Source organism: Phoenix dactylifera, chromosome 7 (assembly GCF_051530095.1).
Source record: "Phoenix dactylifera cultivar Ajwa chromosome 7, Ajwa_hap1_PhDact_Kaust_v1.1, whole genome shotgun sequence".
In the NCBI taxonomy this organism is placed as follows: Eukaryota; Viridiplantae; Streptophyta; class Magnoliopsida; order Arecales; family Arecaceae; genus Phoenix; species Phoenix dactylifera.
This window is the reverse complement of record NC_143196.1, coordinates 6,597,841-6,619,320: the sequence shown is the minus strand read 5'-3', so window position 1 is coordinate 6,619,320 and position 21,480 is coordinate 6,597,841. Positions and strand designations below refer to the sequence as shown.

The 21,480-nt window shown below is 37.7% G+C and overlaps 1 protein-coding gene across 2 annotated transcripts; it reads left to right on the top strand.

The window, feature by feature from the left end:
- The first annotated feature begins 985 nt into the window (after positions 1 to 985).
- CLT2 (CRT (chloroquine-resistance transporter)-like transporter 2) lies at positions 986 to 20,403 on the top strand. Of its 2 annotated transcripts, none has more exons than XM_088701128.2 (10): positions 986 to 1,619; positions 3,142 to 3,287; positions 3,652 to 3,689; positions 9,628 to 9,743; positions 15,131 to 15,230; positions 15,307 to 15,342; positions 15,492 to 15,542; positions 15,772 to 15,895; positions 19,143 to 19,268; positions 19,642 to 20,403. In XM_088701128.2, exons 1-10 carry the CDS (start codon positions 1,234 to 1,236, stop codon positions 19,797 to 19,799), a joined length of 1,281 nt encoding a protein of 426 aa, XP_088557254.2. In that variant the 5' UTR covers positions 986 to 1,233; the 3' UTR covers positions 19,800 to 20,403. The 2 variants fall into 2 exon arrangements, with proteins under 2 accessions (XP_088557254.2, XP_089780364.1); XM_089924238.1 differs by having other exon boundaries at positions 1,023 to 1,619; positions 19,152 to 19,268.
- Positions 20,404 to 21,480: the final 1,077 nt, after the last annotated feature.

Here is a 21,480-nt window from a genome sequence, read left to right as displayed (position 1 = left end):
GTAGCGATATATATACACACACACATGAAACCTAATCATGCAGGCTTGAAATCTTTGATGAAGTATCCGTAAATTTTCAAAGAAAGTGGACATCAAAGTGATTTTTATAAAAAGTTCCCTTGGATTCACATTTGAGCAAATAATTCTCCAAAACTGAAATGTAGCTCATCGATGTCTTAAAGAAGCTTTCTAGTGCATATGAACACTAGAAAAGTTACACAAGTATTAGTTTTGGGAAGACTATCAAATCCTTTAGAATTCTAAAATTTATACTGCAAGCCAACCGTTACATTACATTTCTCATGAACATGATGAAACTGAACATCAAAGGTCAGAAATTGTATGAAAAGATAAAGGGAGAATGTTCCATTCATAGTTGGTTTAAGCACAACCAACAAATTACTCGGTGTACTCTTTATAAGAATGTTCCATTCATGTTTAGAAGAAGAATCTCCTTCTAAGGCAAAGGCTTTTAGGCTACTATGATTCTCTACATCTAGTTGCAGAGAATGTGTCATAGCAAAAATCATTTTGGGCTTCACACACCAGCCTGCCCTAATTCCCACTAAAACTTGCACCAAAGCGTAGTAAAAAGAAATGATGAAATTGATGCTGCCCATTTAACTATAATTTTGTTAGCTTTGATCTGGAAACAATATCTGTTTAACTACACAAAGACATTTGGCCGTTAGACATTTTCTGTCACCCCAATTTTGGCCGAATTTTAGACCAGTGAGTTTTTTTTTTGGTACATCGGTGACTCACACACAATAGATGAGAATGTAACTCATAAAATCAGAAAAAAAATCAGAAAATACAAACAAGATGGTATAGAATGTGTCTCTTCCAGAAAACATCTATGGAGTAATGGACCGCATAAGAAGCCATCCAATCTGCAGCATTATTATTTTTTTATCCACGGCAGACTGCCTGGGATTCGGAATCAGTGGGGTTTATTATAATTCCTCTTCGTGAAAAAAAAGCCAGGGGCAATATTTACATGGAAACATCAATTCCCATGCGGGTGAAATGCGGTCGCACGCAAGCATGTAGCTGTCCTGTAGATAACTCCAGCGGCCGTACATATGAAGTTCCCCTTTCCCACCTGCCCCTGGGGGCGAATCCATGCCCACTTGCTCCTCAGAGAAGTTCCCAGTGTTCTTCTCCTCTCCTTTTCCTCCACGTACATAGCCGCTGAGCTCCAGGATTCAAATTAAAAAGCCCATCCATTCCATGGAAGCCTCTCGCTGTCATCTCCATCTCCTCCCGTCATACACTCCCCTTCTCCACAGAACCATTTCCAAAGCCAAACTGCCACCCCTCCTAAACCCTAGGACTCGTCTCGTGGTTCCCTCGGCAATGCGCTCGCGGATATGCGATTCTAGGGTTTACAGTAGCCGGAGCTGGCTGTTACCCAAATCTTCGAGGAGACCACTGGTATTTCCTCCGACTCAAGCTTCTGACAGGCAGGCAGAGCTTGCCGATGGCTTCGACGGCCGGATTTTGGTTGGATCGGGGGTCACTGTTCTCTTCGCCGTCTTGAATCGGGTTCTATATAAACTGGCCCTCGTTCCCATGAAGAATTATCCCTTCTTTCTGGCCCAAGTCACCACCTTTGGGTAAGCTTCTTTGGTAATTAGAAGACTGTACCCGTCGCTGCTTCTGTGGGCCTCGTTGTGTGATTTGATTGAAGTTAAAAGGCACGATCTTGTTCGAGTAGTGCAGATTGTTTTCCCTTGTCCCACTGTTCGTTTCAGTTGGTGTTGCACAAGAATATCTAGTGATTTTTGTAACACGACCTCGTTTATGGGTTTTTGAGTTGAGTTGATATCTTTTCTGATTTGAAATGTCTCCATACACTTCATATTGGTTGGTGATTTTTATGGAATTACTCTGCTAATGGGCTTTTGAGTACATATATGTCATGCTCTTGATATCTTTGGTATCAATCTGTCAATTTTCTGGCACCACTGTTGATGGATTTTGGGTGGACGTATGTTCTTATTACTGATATTGATTGGTGACCTGCTGTGTTTTATGTACTGGTTGTTGATCAGCTTGATGCAAATGGGCATGCTTATTTTGTTTGTCTGATGTTTACTGCGTGCTTTTCTTTATTACCAGATGACGGATGAAATTTATGTGGCTAATGTTCTTCACTTGGAACTTTCCTTGTCTTTCTCCCAAAGATAATGATAGTAGTTTCAAGATTTAGCATTTAAAATGTCTTCTATAGCAGGTGATTGGCTGTTAGAGAAAAAGAGAGAATCATATGATATCACGGGGTAGAAAACTTCTACTCAAAATAAAATTATTGATTCATTGCATTAGGGTGAATTTATGTAACAAGAAACCTATTTGTGTATCTGTGAGACCCATGTGAGCATGTGTTTAGTCCTACATCGGTTATTCGCCAGAAAGATTTTGGATACTTATACAGGACTAAGAAATTTAAAAAATACCTTTTGGTTAGCTATTTTAGGTGAGGTCCTGTGTTGTTACAAATAGTATCAGAACAGATCCAGCCCATGGCTTATATGGACTAGGAGATATTGCAATATGGACTTATTGAGGCTGACCATGAGCCGATCGTGGTGTTTGTGATTAGATTTGAATGGATTTAGATCCCTATCATGATGTGGACATCAAGTCTTAAACGGGGGCAGTATGTGAGGACCCATGCGAGCGTGTATTTAGTCTCACATCGATTATTCGCTGGGAGGATCTTGGGCACTTATACAGGACTAAGGAACCCAAAAAATACCTTTTGGCTAGCCATTTTGAATGATGTCCTGGATTGTTATAGTTGTAGCCATCAAATTCAGGAGAATATGCAAAATTACAAAGTATAACATTTTGCACGGTATACAATGGCATCCAGATGATGAATTTATGCATTATATTTGTCGATGTGATTTGTTGATTATATATTTTTAAATTTATTTTTGTCAAGAAATTAACATATTGCTTGTTGCAGTTTCTTATTATATATTGCGAATACGGGCAAATATGTTATGAATAATTGGGGAGTTTTCCATTTCTTTTTCACATGATATCTTTACTTCATTAAGCAGTTCTTCATCTATGAATTAGCAAGTTTATATTTGTATAATATGCCAGAATTAACATAGTTTATCACAGATATGTGGCGGTATATTTCTCTATTCTCTACATCAGATACCGTGCTGGGACTGTGACTAAGGAAATGCTGGCCATCCCAAAATCTCGTTTTATAGCAATTGGTTTCCTGGAAGCCCTTGGCGTTGCTTCAGGGATGTCTGCTGGAGGTAACTGTAGATTTTATCCTTTTTCCTTTTAAAATGTCTTAATTTTCTCTTTAGTTTTTCTTTTGATGCTGGATATGACCATTGATTTTTCAGTTTGCTTAATGTTAAAATTGATGCCTTTTGTATTCTTTTGGAGAATGTTGGCAGAAGGTTAACTCACGGTAGTGAATGTGTGCAAAAATAAAGTTAATCAAAGATAAGGTTCTTTAGTTTTTTGAATGTATAATCTTCTTTTTGTAATCATTAGTGCTATTTGTTTTTGATTGATCTCTTTGTACATGGACATTAGCAAAAGAAGATGAAATTGCTCTATTATATTGTAGACTGTATTTACAAATAAGACCTTCTTTCATATTCCATGCAGCTATGCTTCCTGGACCTGCCATTCCTATATTGTCTCAGGTAATGCTGGTCTTGAGTGAGCTAATTATTTCAAAAATGATAGTTTCTTTTTCCTCAATTTTCATCTGCTTGGCATATTATTTCTTGAGCTATTTGTTTTATATTTATCTACATTAATAGACTTAGCTATCATCATATATCTGGACATGTTTACAGAAAAGTTTGCATCTCAGTTATCACTCTTGAGGATACCCTTAAAAGCATTTTGCTCTGTTCTTTTTTTGGCTCAAAATAGCCCCTTGTGTTTGTAAACCCTAGGCATGAGTCAAGGACAAAATCTCCATGAGCAGTGATTTCTTGTCTTACAGAAAGAGGCATAGTATCACTCATCATCTCTAATTATTCTGCAAGACTTTTTTTTGATAAAAAACTGGGCGAACAGTTTATCAAAAACTGGGTTTTATTACATGTCATTAATGACACAAAAAATGTGTTGCCTTTGTATAATTAAACGTTTTGGCTTCTGCCAAAGGACTTTCCAGCGAGCAGTTACATCCTGCTGAAGTTAGTACTTCTGCTTAAAGTTACAAATTCTATTACTTGCTAAAATTCTGTAGGCAATCCAACTTAATACACCCCAATTATTATTTGGTAAGTAAAATCTACTTCCACCAGGAAAATCTTTTGTCCTGAGATGTCTCCTCAACCTACTGCATGAATTTCTACTTCAAGAGAATGAACTAAAACAATTTTTCCGATCTTGATAATGATGATCGGTTATCTTTTAGCACCGTCTTTTCTGGAACTCAAAAAAAATGAAGGAAAGAGAAAGAAAAAGAAAAAAAATAGAGACCTTATTGATGTTTAATTGATGGGATGGCATTGTTCCAAATAGCCTTTTCTTCTTTCCACCCAGTTATTTTAAAAAAACTATAAATAAACTATAAATACATTCTACAGTAAACACCCTTTAATGCAGAATTTTTAATACAAGTATCCAAATTTGTTTTACCTTTTAGGGCTGGTGTGGCATTTAATTTCTAATCGCAATAAAGGACAAATTAAATGTCTTATGAATTAAGTTGATGAAAGTCTAAACACATACAAATAGATAACTCCTTGATCTTCGGGTTGCTAGACTGCAATGTTAATAGATAGCATTCAAAATTAAAAGAAAGAACCCGTATGCAACGTTCACCAAATCGATACCGGAGGGTGTATTAGCCAGCGACTGGTTTGGCTTGATCAAGGTATGTACCATGCCATTCGGGGCGTATTAAAATAGGGAGAGCCAGAGAGGAAGGGGGAGAGGAAAACGAGGTGAGGGAAAGAGAGGAATAGAGAGAGAGAGGAGGGAGAGGGAGACAGACAAGCCGAGAGGTTTCGAACAACCCTCCACATTGTCGTCAAGGGGGGAGAGAGAGGGAGGGGAAGAGAGAGAGGTCGAGAGAGAGAGAGAGAGAGGCATAGTATCACTCATCATCTCTAATTATTCTGCAAGACTTTTTTTTGATAAAAAATGGGTGAACAGTTTATCAAAAACTAGGTTTTATTACATGTCATTAATGACACAAAAAATGTGTTGCATTTATATAATTGAACGTTTTGGCTTCTGCCAAAGGACTTTCCAGCGAGCAGTTACATCCTGCTGAAGTTAGTACTTCTGCTTAAAGTTACAAATTCTATTACTTGCTAAATTCTGTAGGCAATCCAACTTAATACACCCCAATTATTATCTGGTAAGTATAATCTACTTCCACCAGGAAAATCTTTTGTCCTGAGATATCTCCTCAACCTACAACATGAATTTCTACTTCAGGAGAATGAACTAAAACAATTTCTCCGATCTTGATAATGATGATCGGTTATCTTTTAGCACCGTCTTTTCTGGAACTCAAAAAAAATGAAGGAAAGAGAAAGAAAAAGAAAAAAAATGGAGACCTTATTGATGTTTAATTGATGGGATGGCATTGTTCCAAATAGCCTTTTCTTCTTTCCACCCAGTTATTTTTAAAAAACTATAAATAAACTATAAATACATTCTACAGTAAACACCCTTTAATGCAGAATTTTTAATACAAGTATCCAAATTTGTTTTACCTTTTAGGGCTGGTGTGGCATTTAATTTCTAATCGCAATAAAGGACAAATTAAATGTCTTATGAATTAAGTTGATGAAAGTCTAAACACATACAAATAGATAACTCCTTGATCTTCGGGTTGCTAGACTGCAATGTTAATGGATAGCATTCAAAATTAAAAGAAAGCACCCGTATGCAACGTTCACCAAATCGATACCGGAGGGTGTATCAGCCAGCGACTGGTTTGGCATGATCAAGGTATGTACCATGCCATTCGGGGCGTATTAAAATAGGGAGAGCCAGAGAGGAAGGGGGAGAGGAAAACGAGGAGAGGGAAAGAGAGAAAAAGAGAGAGAGAGAGGAGCGAGAGGGAGACAGACAAGCCGAGAGGTTTTGAACAACCCTCCTCATTATCGTCAAAGGGGGAGAGAGAGGGAGGGGAAGAGAGAGAGGTCGAGAGAGAGAGAGAGAGGGGGGGCTTAGGGGGAGGGGGAGAGAGAGGGAGAGGGAGAAGAGGGAGACTTACTTGGTTGGTCAAGGATGATGATAGAGAACATTCTCAAAGCGGGCAGCAAACGGGGATGATGGGGGTATTAGGGTTTCGAAGGGTGAGGAGTGAATAAAGCGAGCAATGGACAGTTTCAACCCTTGAAGGAAGTAGTGAGCCAGCTAAGCCCTCAATCCTTTTATGCCCCAAATCAAACCCTCGAACCATACCAGTAATCGACCGGTCCAATTTGCACGGTTCGACAAACTATGCTTATATGGCTTTAAGTTTGAAGGATAAGAGACCAGTCTAGGAGGATTAGATTGAAGAAAAGCTTGACTATATGATGTTACTTGGAGGATAAATTTAAATAACTATCATGCAGTTAATTTGGAGGAAAAAAAAAAGAAAAAGGAGTAATATTCATGACAAAGGATGAAGGATAATTCTTTATGCATATTACGCTAACGTCGATGGTAACAACTCATAAAAAGATAGTTTTGCGGACCCTAAACAAAAAGATAATCTAAATAAATAGATAAATTAAAGATCTTATGATTTAAGTTGAAGAAAATCTAAACAAATACAAATATATAACTCTATGATCTTCAGGTTGCTAGACTGCAATGTTAATGGCTTTAAGTTTGAAGGATAAAGGACCAGTCTAAGAGCATTAGATTGAAGAGAGGACTCCGCTTTATGATGTTACTTTAAGGATAAATTTAGATAAATATCACACAATTAATTTGGAGAAAAAAAAGAAAAATGAGTAACATTCATGACAGAGGATGAAGAATAATTCTGTATGCATATTATGCTAAGGTTGATGTAACAACTCACAGAAGATACTTTTGCAGATCTTGAAGTTATATACAGGAAAAGAGAAGACAAACTCACAGAATTCTTCCCGCTGTAACATAAGCTTTAAAATTGGATAAACAGTACTTTCTTTACCATAAATAAGCCTGAAATCAGTACCAACAACTTCAATATAGAAGTACACCATAAATGGGAGAAGCAGTTATATGGAACTCTCATATTTAGGTTGAGAAGATAAATACAAGAGAGACCAGCCCATAATTTCATTACGTGGGCAGTGACATCTTAGTATCACCTATTATTTAACTAATTATTGTAAATAATAGGTAGAGAATGAATAAAGCATTTATAGGACCCTCAGCTAAGCGAATAACTATAAATATGTTGAGCAAAGTTGGGTTAAATTTGACTTCTAGCTCAAGATTATATGATAGATCTTCAAGTGCTAACTGGTTGGATAAATCAGATTCTATGAATCTAAGATAGGTTTTGGTCAGGCTAGTTGTGATGTAGTTAGATATGATTAGTTCGATTTTGAACGGTCTTCTTTTGTTTGTGGGTGCTTTTTTTTTTTTTTTGGATTGTGTAGATTTGTTTTTGATGGATGAATTACATTTGGTCATATTTGCAACCCAGTTATGATTGATCTGAAATGGTTGGATCAAGTGGCCATTGCGAACAGTTTTATTTTAGTCATGGGTTACTCCTGTCCATGTGCCTATTTATCTGTTAAAGTGGGTTCTCAGTTTAAACTCTGTTACAAGCACTGTATGGTTATCTTTCAAAAATCATTACCTCATAGTCCTATTGCAAAAGATATGGTGAGATAGACTTGACCCATCTCTATGAAGCTGGTTTTTGTAAACCCCCATAGGATCAACTAAACTTTGGGAACACTCTGTGACCAACGTGTGACCTAACATCAGTCCTCTATACATCAATATCAAATTCATGGGCATTATATTGATGCACGATAGAAGTTGCCTTCGAATGCAGAAGGCATAGCTGGTAAAGAAACCTGCCATATCAATTGTGTAGTCTAAGCTCAAATGAATCAACCAAGAAGCAATGTACTTCAAGGTTACTCTAGACTTAGAAATGTCTAGCGAATAACTATTCTGGTGAAATAGACAGCCCATTCGATGATCGAGGAAGACAAGGAGTATCAGGGAAATGCGTGTGCTTTATTGTAGCCCCAAAAACCAGGTTATGATGCTACCCCTTTGAATTCATGGACCCAACCCATTGGTAAAACGTCACATGATAACTTGATCTCATGTTTGACCTGTCTACAAGATTATCTTGAGATGAATTGAAAACAATTTAAACTTAATAGGATGAAACATCTGAACTACCTATAGATACTACACCTCAACAGAGCCCCATAACTCTTCCCTTGCAGCTGCACCTTGCTTGCTGACTGAGACCCCGATAGAACTATGTTCCTCTTCTTCCACTTTCTTTTCTGTGCTGTGGACAAACTTTTTCTCAGGCTTCTTTCATCTTCTTTTCAATTCATTTGCACAACAACCACCCTTGTTCCTGTTCTACATGTACTAGCTTGGTGTCCAGCTAAAACCTTGATAAGGTCGCCATTGGATTTCTTTACATATAGTTTCTGGTATTTGACAGCAGTTATGAAAGGCAACTATAGCATATTTAACGATGACAAATAATGCAAACCATATTGATATGATTTCTTGGACAATGCTATATAAAATCCATACTCTTACCGATTGTCGTGATGCTATCCATTTTTTACCAATTGTCATAATGTTATCCATTTTCTAGAGAAACAAATTGCTAAAGTTGAATGCATACAAGATAACACCTGATTCTAGTGCTAAGGAAGTATTTCCATGCTTTTCTGTTAATGAATGCCTCGACTAATATTTGCATTCCTCAATTGATGCTGGATGCCCAAATCTGAGGTTTGGATATTTACCATAAAATGTTGTAACGCTGCCATGAAAACTATTATACTTACCGTTGTTTGCTTGCAGCAATTGGTGGCATGTATAGCATGCTGAAAGGTTAAAGGATATTATTTTTCCCTCCTCTTTTTCTCTTTACTGCAGATGATTTTTCAAAAATCGTGGTAATTGTTCTCTAGCATCAGTATAAATGATGAGCTTTAAAAGTTTTGACTCTTGTTTTCCTTTGTTTTTCCATCTTTAAATGCCTTCTGTTTCGCAGTAAGTTCCTGATGTTGTCTTTGGACCCCTTCTTTTTTTCACTATTTCTTTATATACCTTTTTGTCGTTTTATGGCTTTCTACAGCATCTAGTTAATGTATGGGAATCTAAATAGGTTGCACGCTCTGATTAAGTAGGATAAGATGAAGTTCTTTTTCCTATAGATTTTTCCCAAAGAAAGAATGCCACCTTCATGGTTGAGTGTAGCTGTTACCTTTTTTACCTAATTCTCTTACTGTGTAGTTTACAGTCTTTCCAGTATAGTTACAACATGCTGTCTTCATAAATGAACAGGATTTTTTTATGGAGTTAGCAAGCAATTCTATGAATACTTATTCAAAGAGTGGAGCGCTTTATTTATTTATTTTTTGTTCTAATGTTTTGTTATATCTCCATCTTCTATTATGCATGTTGCAGTCATTCTTGGTGTGGCAGCTTATCTTATCTGTCATAATTTTGGGAAGAAAATATTCATTCAACCAAATCTTTGGTTGCCTACTTGTAACTGTAGGAGTGGTTCTAGCAGTAGCAAGGTATGTTATTAGGGGAATTTGAGATCAAGCCTGATACTTATCATCTTTATTTCATTTGGTTATTCTTTATTTGCAAAGTTTAGTGCTCAATTCATTTTATTGATAAAAAACATTGTTGTAAAGACTATGATTGTATTGATTTTTTTTTCTTTTTTTTTTCGCTAATTGCTTGGGTGTTCACTTGAAGTTAATATTGGTCAGGCAATTTTCTTGATATGGTTTTTTTATGCAAATTATTGAGCTTTCATATAATGAGCTCATTATTCTCCCATAAGTTAGAGGGGAAGGTTTTAAAGCACTAGTTTATTCTCTTTCCTAGCAGGGTTATATATGTAAAGATAAGATTTTTTTTAATAGACCAAGGCTTTTTTCTAATTAAAATAAAAATAATCGAAGCCTTTATCTAGGTTCATCTCTTTGCTCTTCAAATATCTTTTAAAGCACAACTGTACCTGCTCTCATGTGAATTGTGGACTAGAAAGTGCTATAGCTCTTCTTTTTTTTTTTCAATTACATAGATGGCTTAAACCCATCTATAGCTCTTTAAGATGTACTTTTCAATGCTCATGTTGCCTTGTCACCTTAATAAGCTAACTGAAGTGTGGACCCCAGCATACCCATAGTGCACCTAGGAACTAGTTTGAGGCTTAGGATTTGACCATGAACTCAACGCAGTCTAGCCTTTGTGCGCGCTCTATTGCATCATGGGCATGAGATTATATTGCATGCATTTTGCACAATTAGTTACTAAGTATTGACTTGACACAAATTGCATGGGCTAGCATGGGGCACTGGTGTCGTGTGCTTGTTGGAGTAAAGCTTTCCTTGCTAGACTTATGCATAGGTGAGACGAAGGATTTAGGTCCCTTTGAAATGGGATCCCATCGTTGGTACCGGATAGTTCCATAGGAAACCAAGACATGGACACCTACAAGACACTGGTCTTTTAATAGGCTGGGACATCTTGCTTATCTTAACTGAAATCTGCTGGTACCATCTGGTATCAAAGCCTACTTGGCCAACACCAGGATTGATCCGACCAAGTTGCTTAATTTTGAAATAAAAATGAGAACGAGAGAAGTGGGGGGGCACATTCTCTTTCTCTTTGGCTAAGTCAAAGAAGGGAAGTGCAGATAGAGACCACACTTGTGTGTGTGTGTGTGTGAGAGAGAGAGAGAGGGAGGGAGGATAAAGAAGGGGAAGAAGGGCAAATCTGCCCTGCCCTCACACCTATTTGGCCTTCTCGACACCAAAAACTCATAGAAAGCATATCAATATTCACTTTAATACTCATTTAGGAGAAGAAAGTTTAATGAATGCATAAATATATAGAGTAAAAAATATAAAGCAAAAGATTTGGCATCCCAATATGCTATTAGGATGCAGACAATCCTAAAAGTCGATGGTGGCTCCTGATACTATCCAGACCTAGGACAAAAGCAGTACGGAGCTCGTTATTAGTATTTTAAACCTTGGGTGAGATATTCTTTTTCTTCCTTTTTAAAGTTTATTCAAAGGGTAGGGAAAACCAAGTAATTTTTTAGAAAAACTATCAAGAATATCCTAGTGCACGCCACTGCAAGGTCCGGGGAGGGTCAGATCTATGTAGCCTTACCCCCACATGCAAGAGACTATATCCATATTTCGAACATGTGACTCCGAGATCACCATGGAACAACCTTGCTGTTGCACCAAGGCATACTAGAAAAATATCAAAATTCAAAAATAAAGAGAAGAGAGGGGGAAGAAATATGAAAGCTAGAGAACACTCAAGTACTGTGGCAACTAATCTTTCTCCAGAGATATGTGACACTTGTTAGTCTCTTCTTGTTGCAGAGATTCAACCAGGCCGTTAAAAGCTTCACAGCCTTTCAAGCTAAAGCAGAAAGAGAGCTCGATTTACTGTGGAAATTTCTTCCATTCCATTTTTCCCTGTGTACTCCTGCAGATGGCAATCACCTACTGATCAAAGTTAATCTTATAATGCGATTCTCTTGTTTCACCAAACTCTCAATAGTGAAGTGAGAGATGAAGGTCTACCTTGAATGACTATAACTCGAAGATAGATGTTGGATACTTGTTGAGTAAAAGAATGGAAAATAAACAAACGATTGCCATTTCCTCTCAATGTCCACAAAGTTCAATGTCCTGTGCTTAATCATTTCTGATGCAGGTTCTTTTGTTGTCAATATTATCTTAAAGTGCCAGCCATGTGAAGATTTTAGTCCTGTTTGAGGCACTTGATTTTGGAGAGTGTTGAATAAAGGGCAATCAGTCCACCATCATTTAGAAATTTATAACAATCTCTAACATAAATGTTCAATTTTTATTCCTCTCCATGATAGCTTTATCCATGTCGCTGTTGGGCCTAATATTTGTTAGTAAACAAGAAAGACGAGTCCATCTTTCATTTTCTCTTTAGAGTTTAAAGATCTGTTCAATTTGATGTTTGAATTTCTAGTTCTTCTGTTAAACTATGAAGCTACAGTCACATCTCTCCTACTGGCTGAAGGAAAAGATTTGGAAAGAGGGAACAGGGAGGAATGCCAGCTGACATAGGGAGATAGTTGTCTTGGTTAGCTTTCGCATGTATTGGCTTACTTCGTGCTTGACCGACCTTACTCTCTTCCTAGGTCTAGTAAGAAAGAAGCCCCATCCATGTTATTTTTTTCATTGCATAAACATTCCTTACATGAGAAGTCCAACATACTTAATGAACCTCTGTTATGTTCTCATCCTTCTGAATCTAAGAAAGAGCTTTTATCCAGAGATTTTTCTTACAATAATTGTTTTAAACTTTAAATCTCCTATCTCTTCTCAACTACCTGGTTGATCTATTGTGCTGGAGTATTGTATTTTTTTTTTGTGTGCTATTGACACTAGACCAATGTCGGACCGTACTGGTTCTCTGGCAGAACGAGTCGGTACGGGCTTATGCCGTGCCGGGCCCGTACCGACACAGTAGAAGAGGCGGGGGAGAGGGAGAACAAGAGAGAAAAAGAGAGAGCGAGGGGGAAGGGTGGGCGGGAGGCCGGCGGAGGGTGGCGGCCTCCTTCACTCTCCCTATCCCACCCTTCCCCGCTTGCTTCCTCTTTTTCTCTCTTTCCTTCTCCTTCTTCGGTTCCGGTAATGGTTTTCATTTTCGTTGCCGGAACCATACTGGTGGGCCACCAGTATGGCTCGGAATGGCTGGAACCATCCGGTTCGGGATGATTTCGCCGACCCTGCACTCGAATATAATTAAAATCTAGCTTTATCTTCAACATTTTGACACTTGATAGCTCATAAAATAGAGTGTTGTTCCACCTTTTGAACTTAGATCTACTAAATTATGTGAAATCTTCCAAGGTACCAGATTGGCGCATGGTGCCCTCATTTCATTTTTGCTTTCTCAGCATGTTTGAGTGCTGGTCCTGCTGGATTGAGCCATTTGTTATGCTTATCTAAGCTGTAGACTGGCATGTGCTGAATTTAGAGTGTTGACTCTGATTATTGTCCATGCTTAGATATCAAAGTGATTCATTTAAGTTTGCCTGCTCCTAGAAAGCATCTGCTAGGAGTCAGTGTTGGTGTAGGAAAGCTAGTGAAGGTTAAAGCATGTTGTTTACCATTACTTATGCAAGACATTGCATTATATCATTTAATACTTAAAGAAGTTTTTGAACTGTTACCTATTAGTCTAGTTGGTCCTTTTCCTTAAAGGCCTAATGTTAATGTGAACTTCAAGAACTCGATCATTGATGTTTGGTCTCAGCATATCTCCATAGTGCGGAAGGTGGATACAGCTTTTCAGAAGCACTTGCTTATTGGTTCCATACATGGAAAGAGTATTTTTCTTGGCTAGTATCATGGAGCTAATTAGCCCAAAGCCCCAAACAAAGTGCACTGTGGGTCTGAAGTTTTGGAAACAGCATAGCTAGTGTGTCTCAACCGTCTACTCTGCAAATGTATCTTAGAAAATCAAAAGGTCTAGACTTGTTCGTTCTTTGGATTTTATGTTCAGAAATATAGCCCACATTGTTATCCTATGCTGACATTTTGGTATGCAAAGAAGCTTTATTTTTCCCCCTTAAATGGAACTAATGAAGACATTCCGATAACCCCATTACATCTGCTTTTTCTTGCTTTTCATGATTTTTGTTTTATCTTAAAAAATAACAATGAGATGGACAAAGTTTGGGGGTGATTCCCTTAGTGGCAAAGTAATCCAAAAATAATTCCATATTTTTGTATCTTCTTTAAAGAAACGATAAATGCATGCATCTTGAGATTGGAGTCTTTTGAAACCATATTTGACACTTATTGCTAATTTCACATATCTTTTCTGAAGAATTTTTAACTTCATCTGTATAAGTATAGTATTGAATGCAGCTAAAGATAACGTAGCATGATCATGGGCCTTGATGAAATGATATTTATTTGAAACCTGGAAGGAAGGTTCATCGTAACAGGGCACATACCGCCTCGTACTAGGAAATACCATACCCATACCAAACGAATATTCGGTATAGGGGCATGCTGAGTGTCTATACGCGAAACAACCCATATCGACACTGTACAAACATAGTACCAGTACAGGTACTGAAACTGGTATCACAAACCTTGCTTGGAAGTGACTTTCTTGAAAGAATTAAGCTTTGATGTGAATAACTTATTCTAGTACATGAACCAGTGAATGTTTTGGCTCCTTCATCGATCAACTCTGAACAAAATGTCATAGATTAAAATGAGGACATTATCATTGATATGATGAATTCATATTCACAAATTTGCCAGAGACACTCCAATTTTCATGGTTGATGAATGATTCTGCACAATGACCATAGGCATTTGCAATTGAGGATGTTCTTCTATGCTGCAGAAACTAACTTAGCAAGCATTTTTTTTTGCTTGGCCAGGATCAATATGATAAACTATATAAAGATCGTCCGACACTTCTTTTTTGGTCTAATTGATGAGTTTCCTTTTGTTTATATTGTTGCTTAGTTTTTTTAAGAGATTTGACTTGCTCCCAAACTTTGAACTTTCCTATATCATGCCTGGCCGTATGTCAAACAATTTTGGCAAGTAAATTAGTACCAACCAATTTAGGATTTTAAGATTGTAAATTGTGATATCACTAGACATTGTTAGCTTTTTTGCTTCCTTTTCATGTTACATTATTTGTCCAGATTAGTTTAGTTATGATATAATTAACTAAGCATGGTGTGCCCATGGACTCTGAAATTTGATTGCAATTATGTGTATAAGTTATCATACAGTTTATGTTATTATTGGACCTTTATTTAAGTATAAGGTCTGTTGCTGGCATCTTTTTTTCTTTCTTTTTTTTTCTTTCATGATAAAGATTATAAAGACTTCAACTTCTTGTTGCTGATTGACTGTAGTGGGGCAAATGGGGGTCAATTTCTATCTGAAGTTGAATTTCGCTGGCCAGCGCTGATGGTGGCCTCATCTGCATTTCAATCTGCCGCATCCATTCTCAAGGTTTAAGCCTCTGCTAGTTATTAGGTTTACATTAGTATTTCATATTGAAAAAACTCTAAACCACATATAATGGCAGGAGTTTGTTTTCATTGACAGTGCAAAGCGCCTTCAGGTAATTTTTGCTTGTAATTTCTTCAATTAAATATGTCATTTATTGCATTAAGACCATAGGTGAAGTGATGAACTAGTGTGGAATGGAATGTCGTTGTATTTTTTTTTTCATTTATAATTCTTTACAACCTTAAGCTTATCTTTATGCAGGGAAAGCCTCTTGACATATTCGTTGTCAATTCTTTTGGATCTGGGTTCCAGGTGAGTTTAAACCTGTATGGTTATTGTTCCCCCTTTTCTGTATTTATTTGTTTCTCAAAAACTGTAGCAAATGCAGCTGGTGTGCCTACCTGCATTTTAGTTATATCAAGTTTTGCCAAAATGCAAGGTTTGAATTTGCAGTGTTCATGTTTGTTTTCCTTCGAATATCTTATGAGCTCAATTTTAAGAGGAGGTCTAAGTTGAGGTTCCTGATCCTTCGCATATGCAGGCTCTTTTTGTGTTTCTTCTTCTTCCTTTTCTTTCAAACATGAGAGGAATTCCTTTTCCTGAACTTCCCTCATACATAAAAAGTGGAGCTGCATGTTTTTTGAATTTAGGAGGCAATATGACAGGCAAGTTTTCTTAGTACAGAAATAACTCTGCAGTTAACCTTTGCTTATGTCTATTTCTTTAATATGTTCAAGATACGGTTGAGATATGCAGGAAATGAATAAATATTTATTAATATGTTTAAACATCAGTATCCCTGTATAGGTTGTTTAGAAAATAAACTTTCTATACCATTTCCCTCCTGATCCAAATCCTTTACTGTTTTTAATTATATTGAATGTAAAACCTCAAACTTGCTAGTTAATATTATCCATACGCTAGTTATCAGATGGTTTGCACTGAAAGTTTATGAAGAACAAAGTAAAATGCAACCCAAAACAAACAGAAATATCAGGAAAAGAAATGTTGATGCAGAACGATTATGAAGTCAATCAGCCTTTTTTCCTTTTTGTTTGAACTTTTACCATCATGAAATCGACAGCAAAGATTCCGTGTATAAGTGCTCATGTGATGTGCATAATGATTTTAAAGAAACACTGGTGACATGACACTAGCGTTATAATATGGTTTTCATGCAATAAAGAATATGTTGAGCTACAAGACAGAAGTGTAATTTGAACTGATGCAAGCGAAACTCATTATCTCATTTATCACATTTTCATTTATAACTGCTACATTTTTTGTTGCATTGCATGTCTTCTACAAATTTGACTGTATGACTAGTTTTGGTTCAAGAGAATAGAGGAACAAAAATCAAACTCTTTGCTATTCATGTATGTAAAGAATTGATAGTGTTATGATCAAGGTTCACAATCTCGGTATCAGGCACTGTATCGCTATCTTGTTGGTTTGGTACAGTACGGAATGTCTCTGTGCCGAAATAGCTTTATAACCATTTTTCTTAATTTTTATTTCGGTACGCCTTGGTATGGACCGGTATGCCTTGGTACGGACTGATATGCATCTTGGTACGGGGTGGTATGCCTCGATATGGTTAGTATGGGGCTTATACCGACTTGAAGGTATTTCGTATCGGTTTTCTTCCAGTATGGTACAATATGCCCTGCATCGCTCGGTATGGGGCGGTACGGCAGACCTTGGTTGTGATACTTTCCTTTCAAGATCCTTCATTGCATCAAGACTAGCCATTTGTAGAATCCCATAAAGATGGTTGACCACATGTTATGGGATGTTGATTGTTTAAAGTTTATTTTACAACACATCAGTTGATCTAGGCAACTTAATTGAATATAATCTTATATTACCGATAATCATTATATTAAACTTAAGGATGATTAACAATCATAGGCAAAATTCAAGGTTTCTCATCTACACTAGGAATTATAGTCTCACCCATCATAAGCATTTGTATTAGAAAATTAGTATAAGGTAAGGTATGCTATATGGGCCGGTTCAGCACGTATCGGTACCGGGGCCAAACAGTACGGTTTAACGGTGGAAAACGGTTCTTGCTGCGTACCAGTGCGAACCAGTCTGGTTCACACCGGTACCACTTGGTGCTGGCGCGGGGAAGAAGAAAGAAGAACAGGAAAGACGAGGAAGAAAGAGGAAGAAAGAAGAGGAAGAAGAAGAGAAAGAGGAGAAGAAGAAGAGGAAGAAGAAGAGAAAGAGGAGACTTACGGTACCGGGCCTCGTTAAGGCGATCCTTGTTGGCGCTTACTCGCGGGAGAAGAGCGGAGGAGAGAGAAGAGTGGAAGAGAGAGAGGAGAAAAAACGAGAAGGCTCGGAAAGAAGGAAATTCCGTGCGAGAAACGCGTCCACCAGGGAAATGCGTTGCGCGGTTGCGGTTTTAAGCGGGAAAACGAGGGAAACGCGCGGAATGCGTTTCGCGTGCGGTGGGCGGCTCACCTGTGTGCCCGCGCGCTTTTGCGCGTGCTGTCCCCGAACTGGGTCGGTACGACCCAGTTTAGTTTGGTACATTACCGGTATAGGTGCCTACCGGTACGTCGGTATAGCGGACCTTAACTATAAGGCAAAAACAAAAGTCATCTTTAATAAAACAGATGCCATGTTTGATTAATCTAAGGTTATCATCTACATGTGTATCTGTTTTTCTTTTTAAGAACTTTATGAAAATCCATCACCAAATGAGGTAAATCTTTTAAAGTCTTACAAATTGGTCTTCATCTTGTAGAAATCTGTGATTAATGCAAGGAATAGTGAAAACTCATCATCATATCTGCTAATCGCATATTGTGCTTTTATTGCTAAATAACAAATATGCATAGCAGTTGGGTACTGCCAGAAAAATACATACTCAAGGGTCAAGACCTTTGCATAGTAGCTACATTTTCACTTGGAACCTCTAGTCTGATCAAGAATATTAAATTCTTTCTTTAGATGCTGTTGTATGTTTTAAACGTTAAAACAGTTATGAATCTCATGAACATAACTCAAGCTAGCAAACTGGTGGACATGGATGCTATTACTAATGTACATGACTGAAACTTGCATTCTACACCAACCCCCAAGCAACACAAATATGACACTACCACTGATATTTTCTTTAATAGGAGAACAGTTTTTAGATAGTCTGACTCTGACAAATTTCTTTTTTTTTCTTTTCCTTTCTTTTACTGGTTGGTATATATAGTTTTGCAGAATTTGTTAGGGTGTGAGACCACAACATTATCGATAGATATAGGTCTAACCTCATGATCTGTCTTCAATCTATGAAAGAGAGCGCTATGGTATTGAACTTGTCAAAAAAGAGTGGCTAAAGGGCTATGAAGAGGAAGAGATGTGCAAGAGAAGGGAAGAAGAAAGGGGAAAGATGAGGTTGAAGAGATAAGGGAAGATGTTATGGTCACTCTTCTTAATATATTATTGCTTCTATTAACTACTGCCCAGATAATGTAAATATATTTATTGTTAGATCACATAGAATGGGTCCAAAATCCACATGAAAAGAAAGCTCTATACAAAATTGAACCAAAGGTGCCGAAACACCATTACCACCTCTTAACTCCAGATCTCTCCTTCAATCATAACCTCTAAGTTCAGACCTTCAATCATGCTTTCAACTCCGTTCCCCTCCTGATGACAGGGGTGACATGCCTAAATTTTGGAGTAAATGACCTTTGTATTAGCCTTCACAGGGGTGAAAACACTTGCATTGAAGTTGATTTCACTTAATATTCTACTTGCACCGCCACATATATTTAAAGATCATGTGCTCTCTTTCTTATAGGAAAACCTAGTCTGTCAAAGATGTGGATGCAGTTAAAGTTATTATCTTTTGCTTGTCAGCAGATTTATATGAATCAGTCTGTTAACCCTGTTTTTCAGGTTGTGCAGGAGCTCCATTATTACCTCTACTTTTTATAACAATGAATATGGCTTTCAACATATCTTTGCTTGGTCTGGTGAAAATTTCATCTGCATTAGTTGCTTCTCTTGCAGCAACACTAGCAGGTTTTCTCTCTCTCTCTCTCTCTCTCTCTCACACACACACACACACACACACACACACACATGGACACATGCATGCATGCGAACAGGCACACATACCCAAGTGCATGCATGGCCCATCTGCAAAGCCAATTTACCAAATCAAAAGACTAAAGATATGTGTTTGTGCATGCATGTGCTACCCAAAGGCACGAACTGCATCACCTGCAAAATAGTGAAATTTCTTGAATCAAACAAGTATTCTCATATGGCATTTGCTTGCTGCATGTGCAAATTTCAGATGTGTCGCTCTACAATTGGCTTATTAGGCATAATATGCTATCGTAAAATGAGTTTTTTTTCTTGGACTAAAAGGTTGTTTTTCATGTTGTTTTAGTGCCCATTTCCATCTATATTCTCTCGCTGCCATTACCTTACATCCCTCAAGGCACAAGCTTGAACACATACTTCATCATTGGTGCTGCAATTGTGGTGCTGGGACTGATACTATACAATCTCCCTCAATCAGCAAATTGTTCCCATAAAATCGACTAACTTTATGCTCGAAGCAATGCTCTGAAGATCCCTGCTATTGAGTAGAATGGCATTCATGCTGCAACTAACTCTATTGACAGGCACGGTATTTATCTATTGGCAACTGTGCTTGTCCCTGCACCACATATTTTACTGCTCTGCATGAGTTGCGACCAGTCTGAGGTGCAGATGGACAGGTTAAAGCCTCATCATCAGGTGTATACATGGACTGAGGCCGGATCATATCATAGACTGTTGAACTTGCCAGCCAGGAATGGTTATGCATGCAAGTAACTCCGCAGTCTTCAGTAATATTGTTACAGCTCCAAACTGTCAATTGCTAATTTGTTGCAAATCGCAATGTAGCAAGGACTTATCATCATCCACGATCTCACAATGAAATTTATGTTGCAATATAATTAATTAATTATGAATGCTCATATTAGAAGTTGGAGCAGAACCAAGGCTTTCATAACACCAATATTCTGATAGTGACTGTTGTAACACGTATAATGCCTGATTTTGTCGCTTAATGTATGTCTTTTAAGCTTTTTAGTATTAATAATCTGTTATAATGACAATTGTAACTGTGATATAAAGCAAAACAATGATGTTGTGCTTCAAATCCCTGTTTACATAAAAGAATATCATTCCTTCTTATATGGTAACTCTTTTAATCTCTGAAATAAAAAAAATGTGTTGCAAGGTGCCTGCCTCTCCCTAGAGTCCCAAGTACCAACATCCAATTATACCATACAAGACCAGAGCATCTATAACTGGGAGAGGTTTGGTGTTAAAAATTGTTACAACGGTTGTTGCACTGTTGTAACGGTCGTCATCATAAATCTTGAACAAAAGCGGGGCGGTTTCATGTGGCGTACGGAAAGCTAAAAGAACCCGACAGAATCTCCAGGTGGATGGGGTTCCCCCGCGCACCGCCGCCCGCCGACTTGGATGGCAAGCAACGCGTAAAAGCCGTGAAATGGTCTAAAGCAGGTGTGAACAGACGAGGGCAGAAAAGTTGGGACGTCCCTTTGTCTTCGTCTACTTTATCTTAATTGTTTATCCATGTTTCTGTCTGCATGCAATGGAGGAATGGATCAGCTCGCACTGTTATTCTCATTTGCTATGCTCTCTCTCTCTCTCTCTCTCTCTCTCTCTCTCTTCTGTTTTGTGTGTGTGGCTGTCCTCTATCACTTTTAATTCTCTGATCAGCTTCTCTGTCACTCTTTCTGATGGTCTTTTCTCCATCAATGTCAAGTCTGATCTCTCTCTCACACACTCTCTGGTAGCCTTCTCTCTATCACTTTCAAGACACTATCTCTCTCTCTCTCTCTCTCTCTCTCTCTCTCTCTCTTCAACTTTTCTGTTCAACCACCTTCACTCAAGGTATTGTTCATCAGAAATTATGGTCATTATTTAGACAATTAATTCTGAATGAATTGTTTAGAAATTAAATATTGGCAATTGTTAATGATATAAGTGTCATCATATGTGATTGTAATTCTTTAAAAGAAAGAACAATAATTATTATTATGTAAACTTTTAAATGATTATTATGGATAATGTTGTGAGAGGCTTGTGAAACTACTGCAAGGCCTGTCCTCCACTGCGGTGGTAGGACCCTGGGCAGATCAAGTCATTGCTTACGGAATCCGGATGCTAGTGGAAAGTCAAAATGAAAAGCTAAGCTTATCAAGAA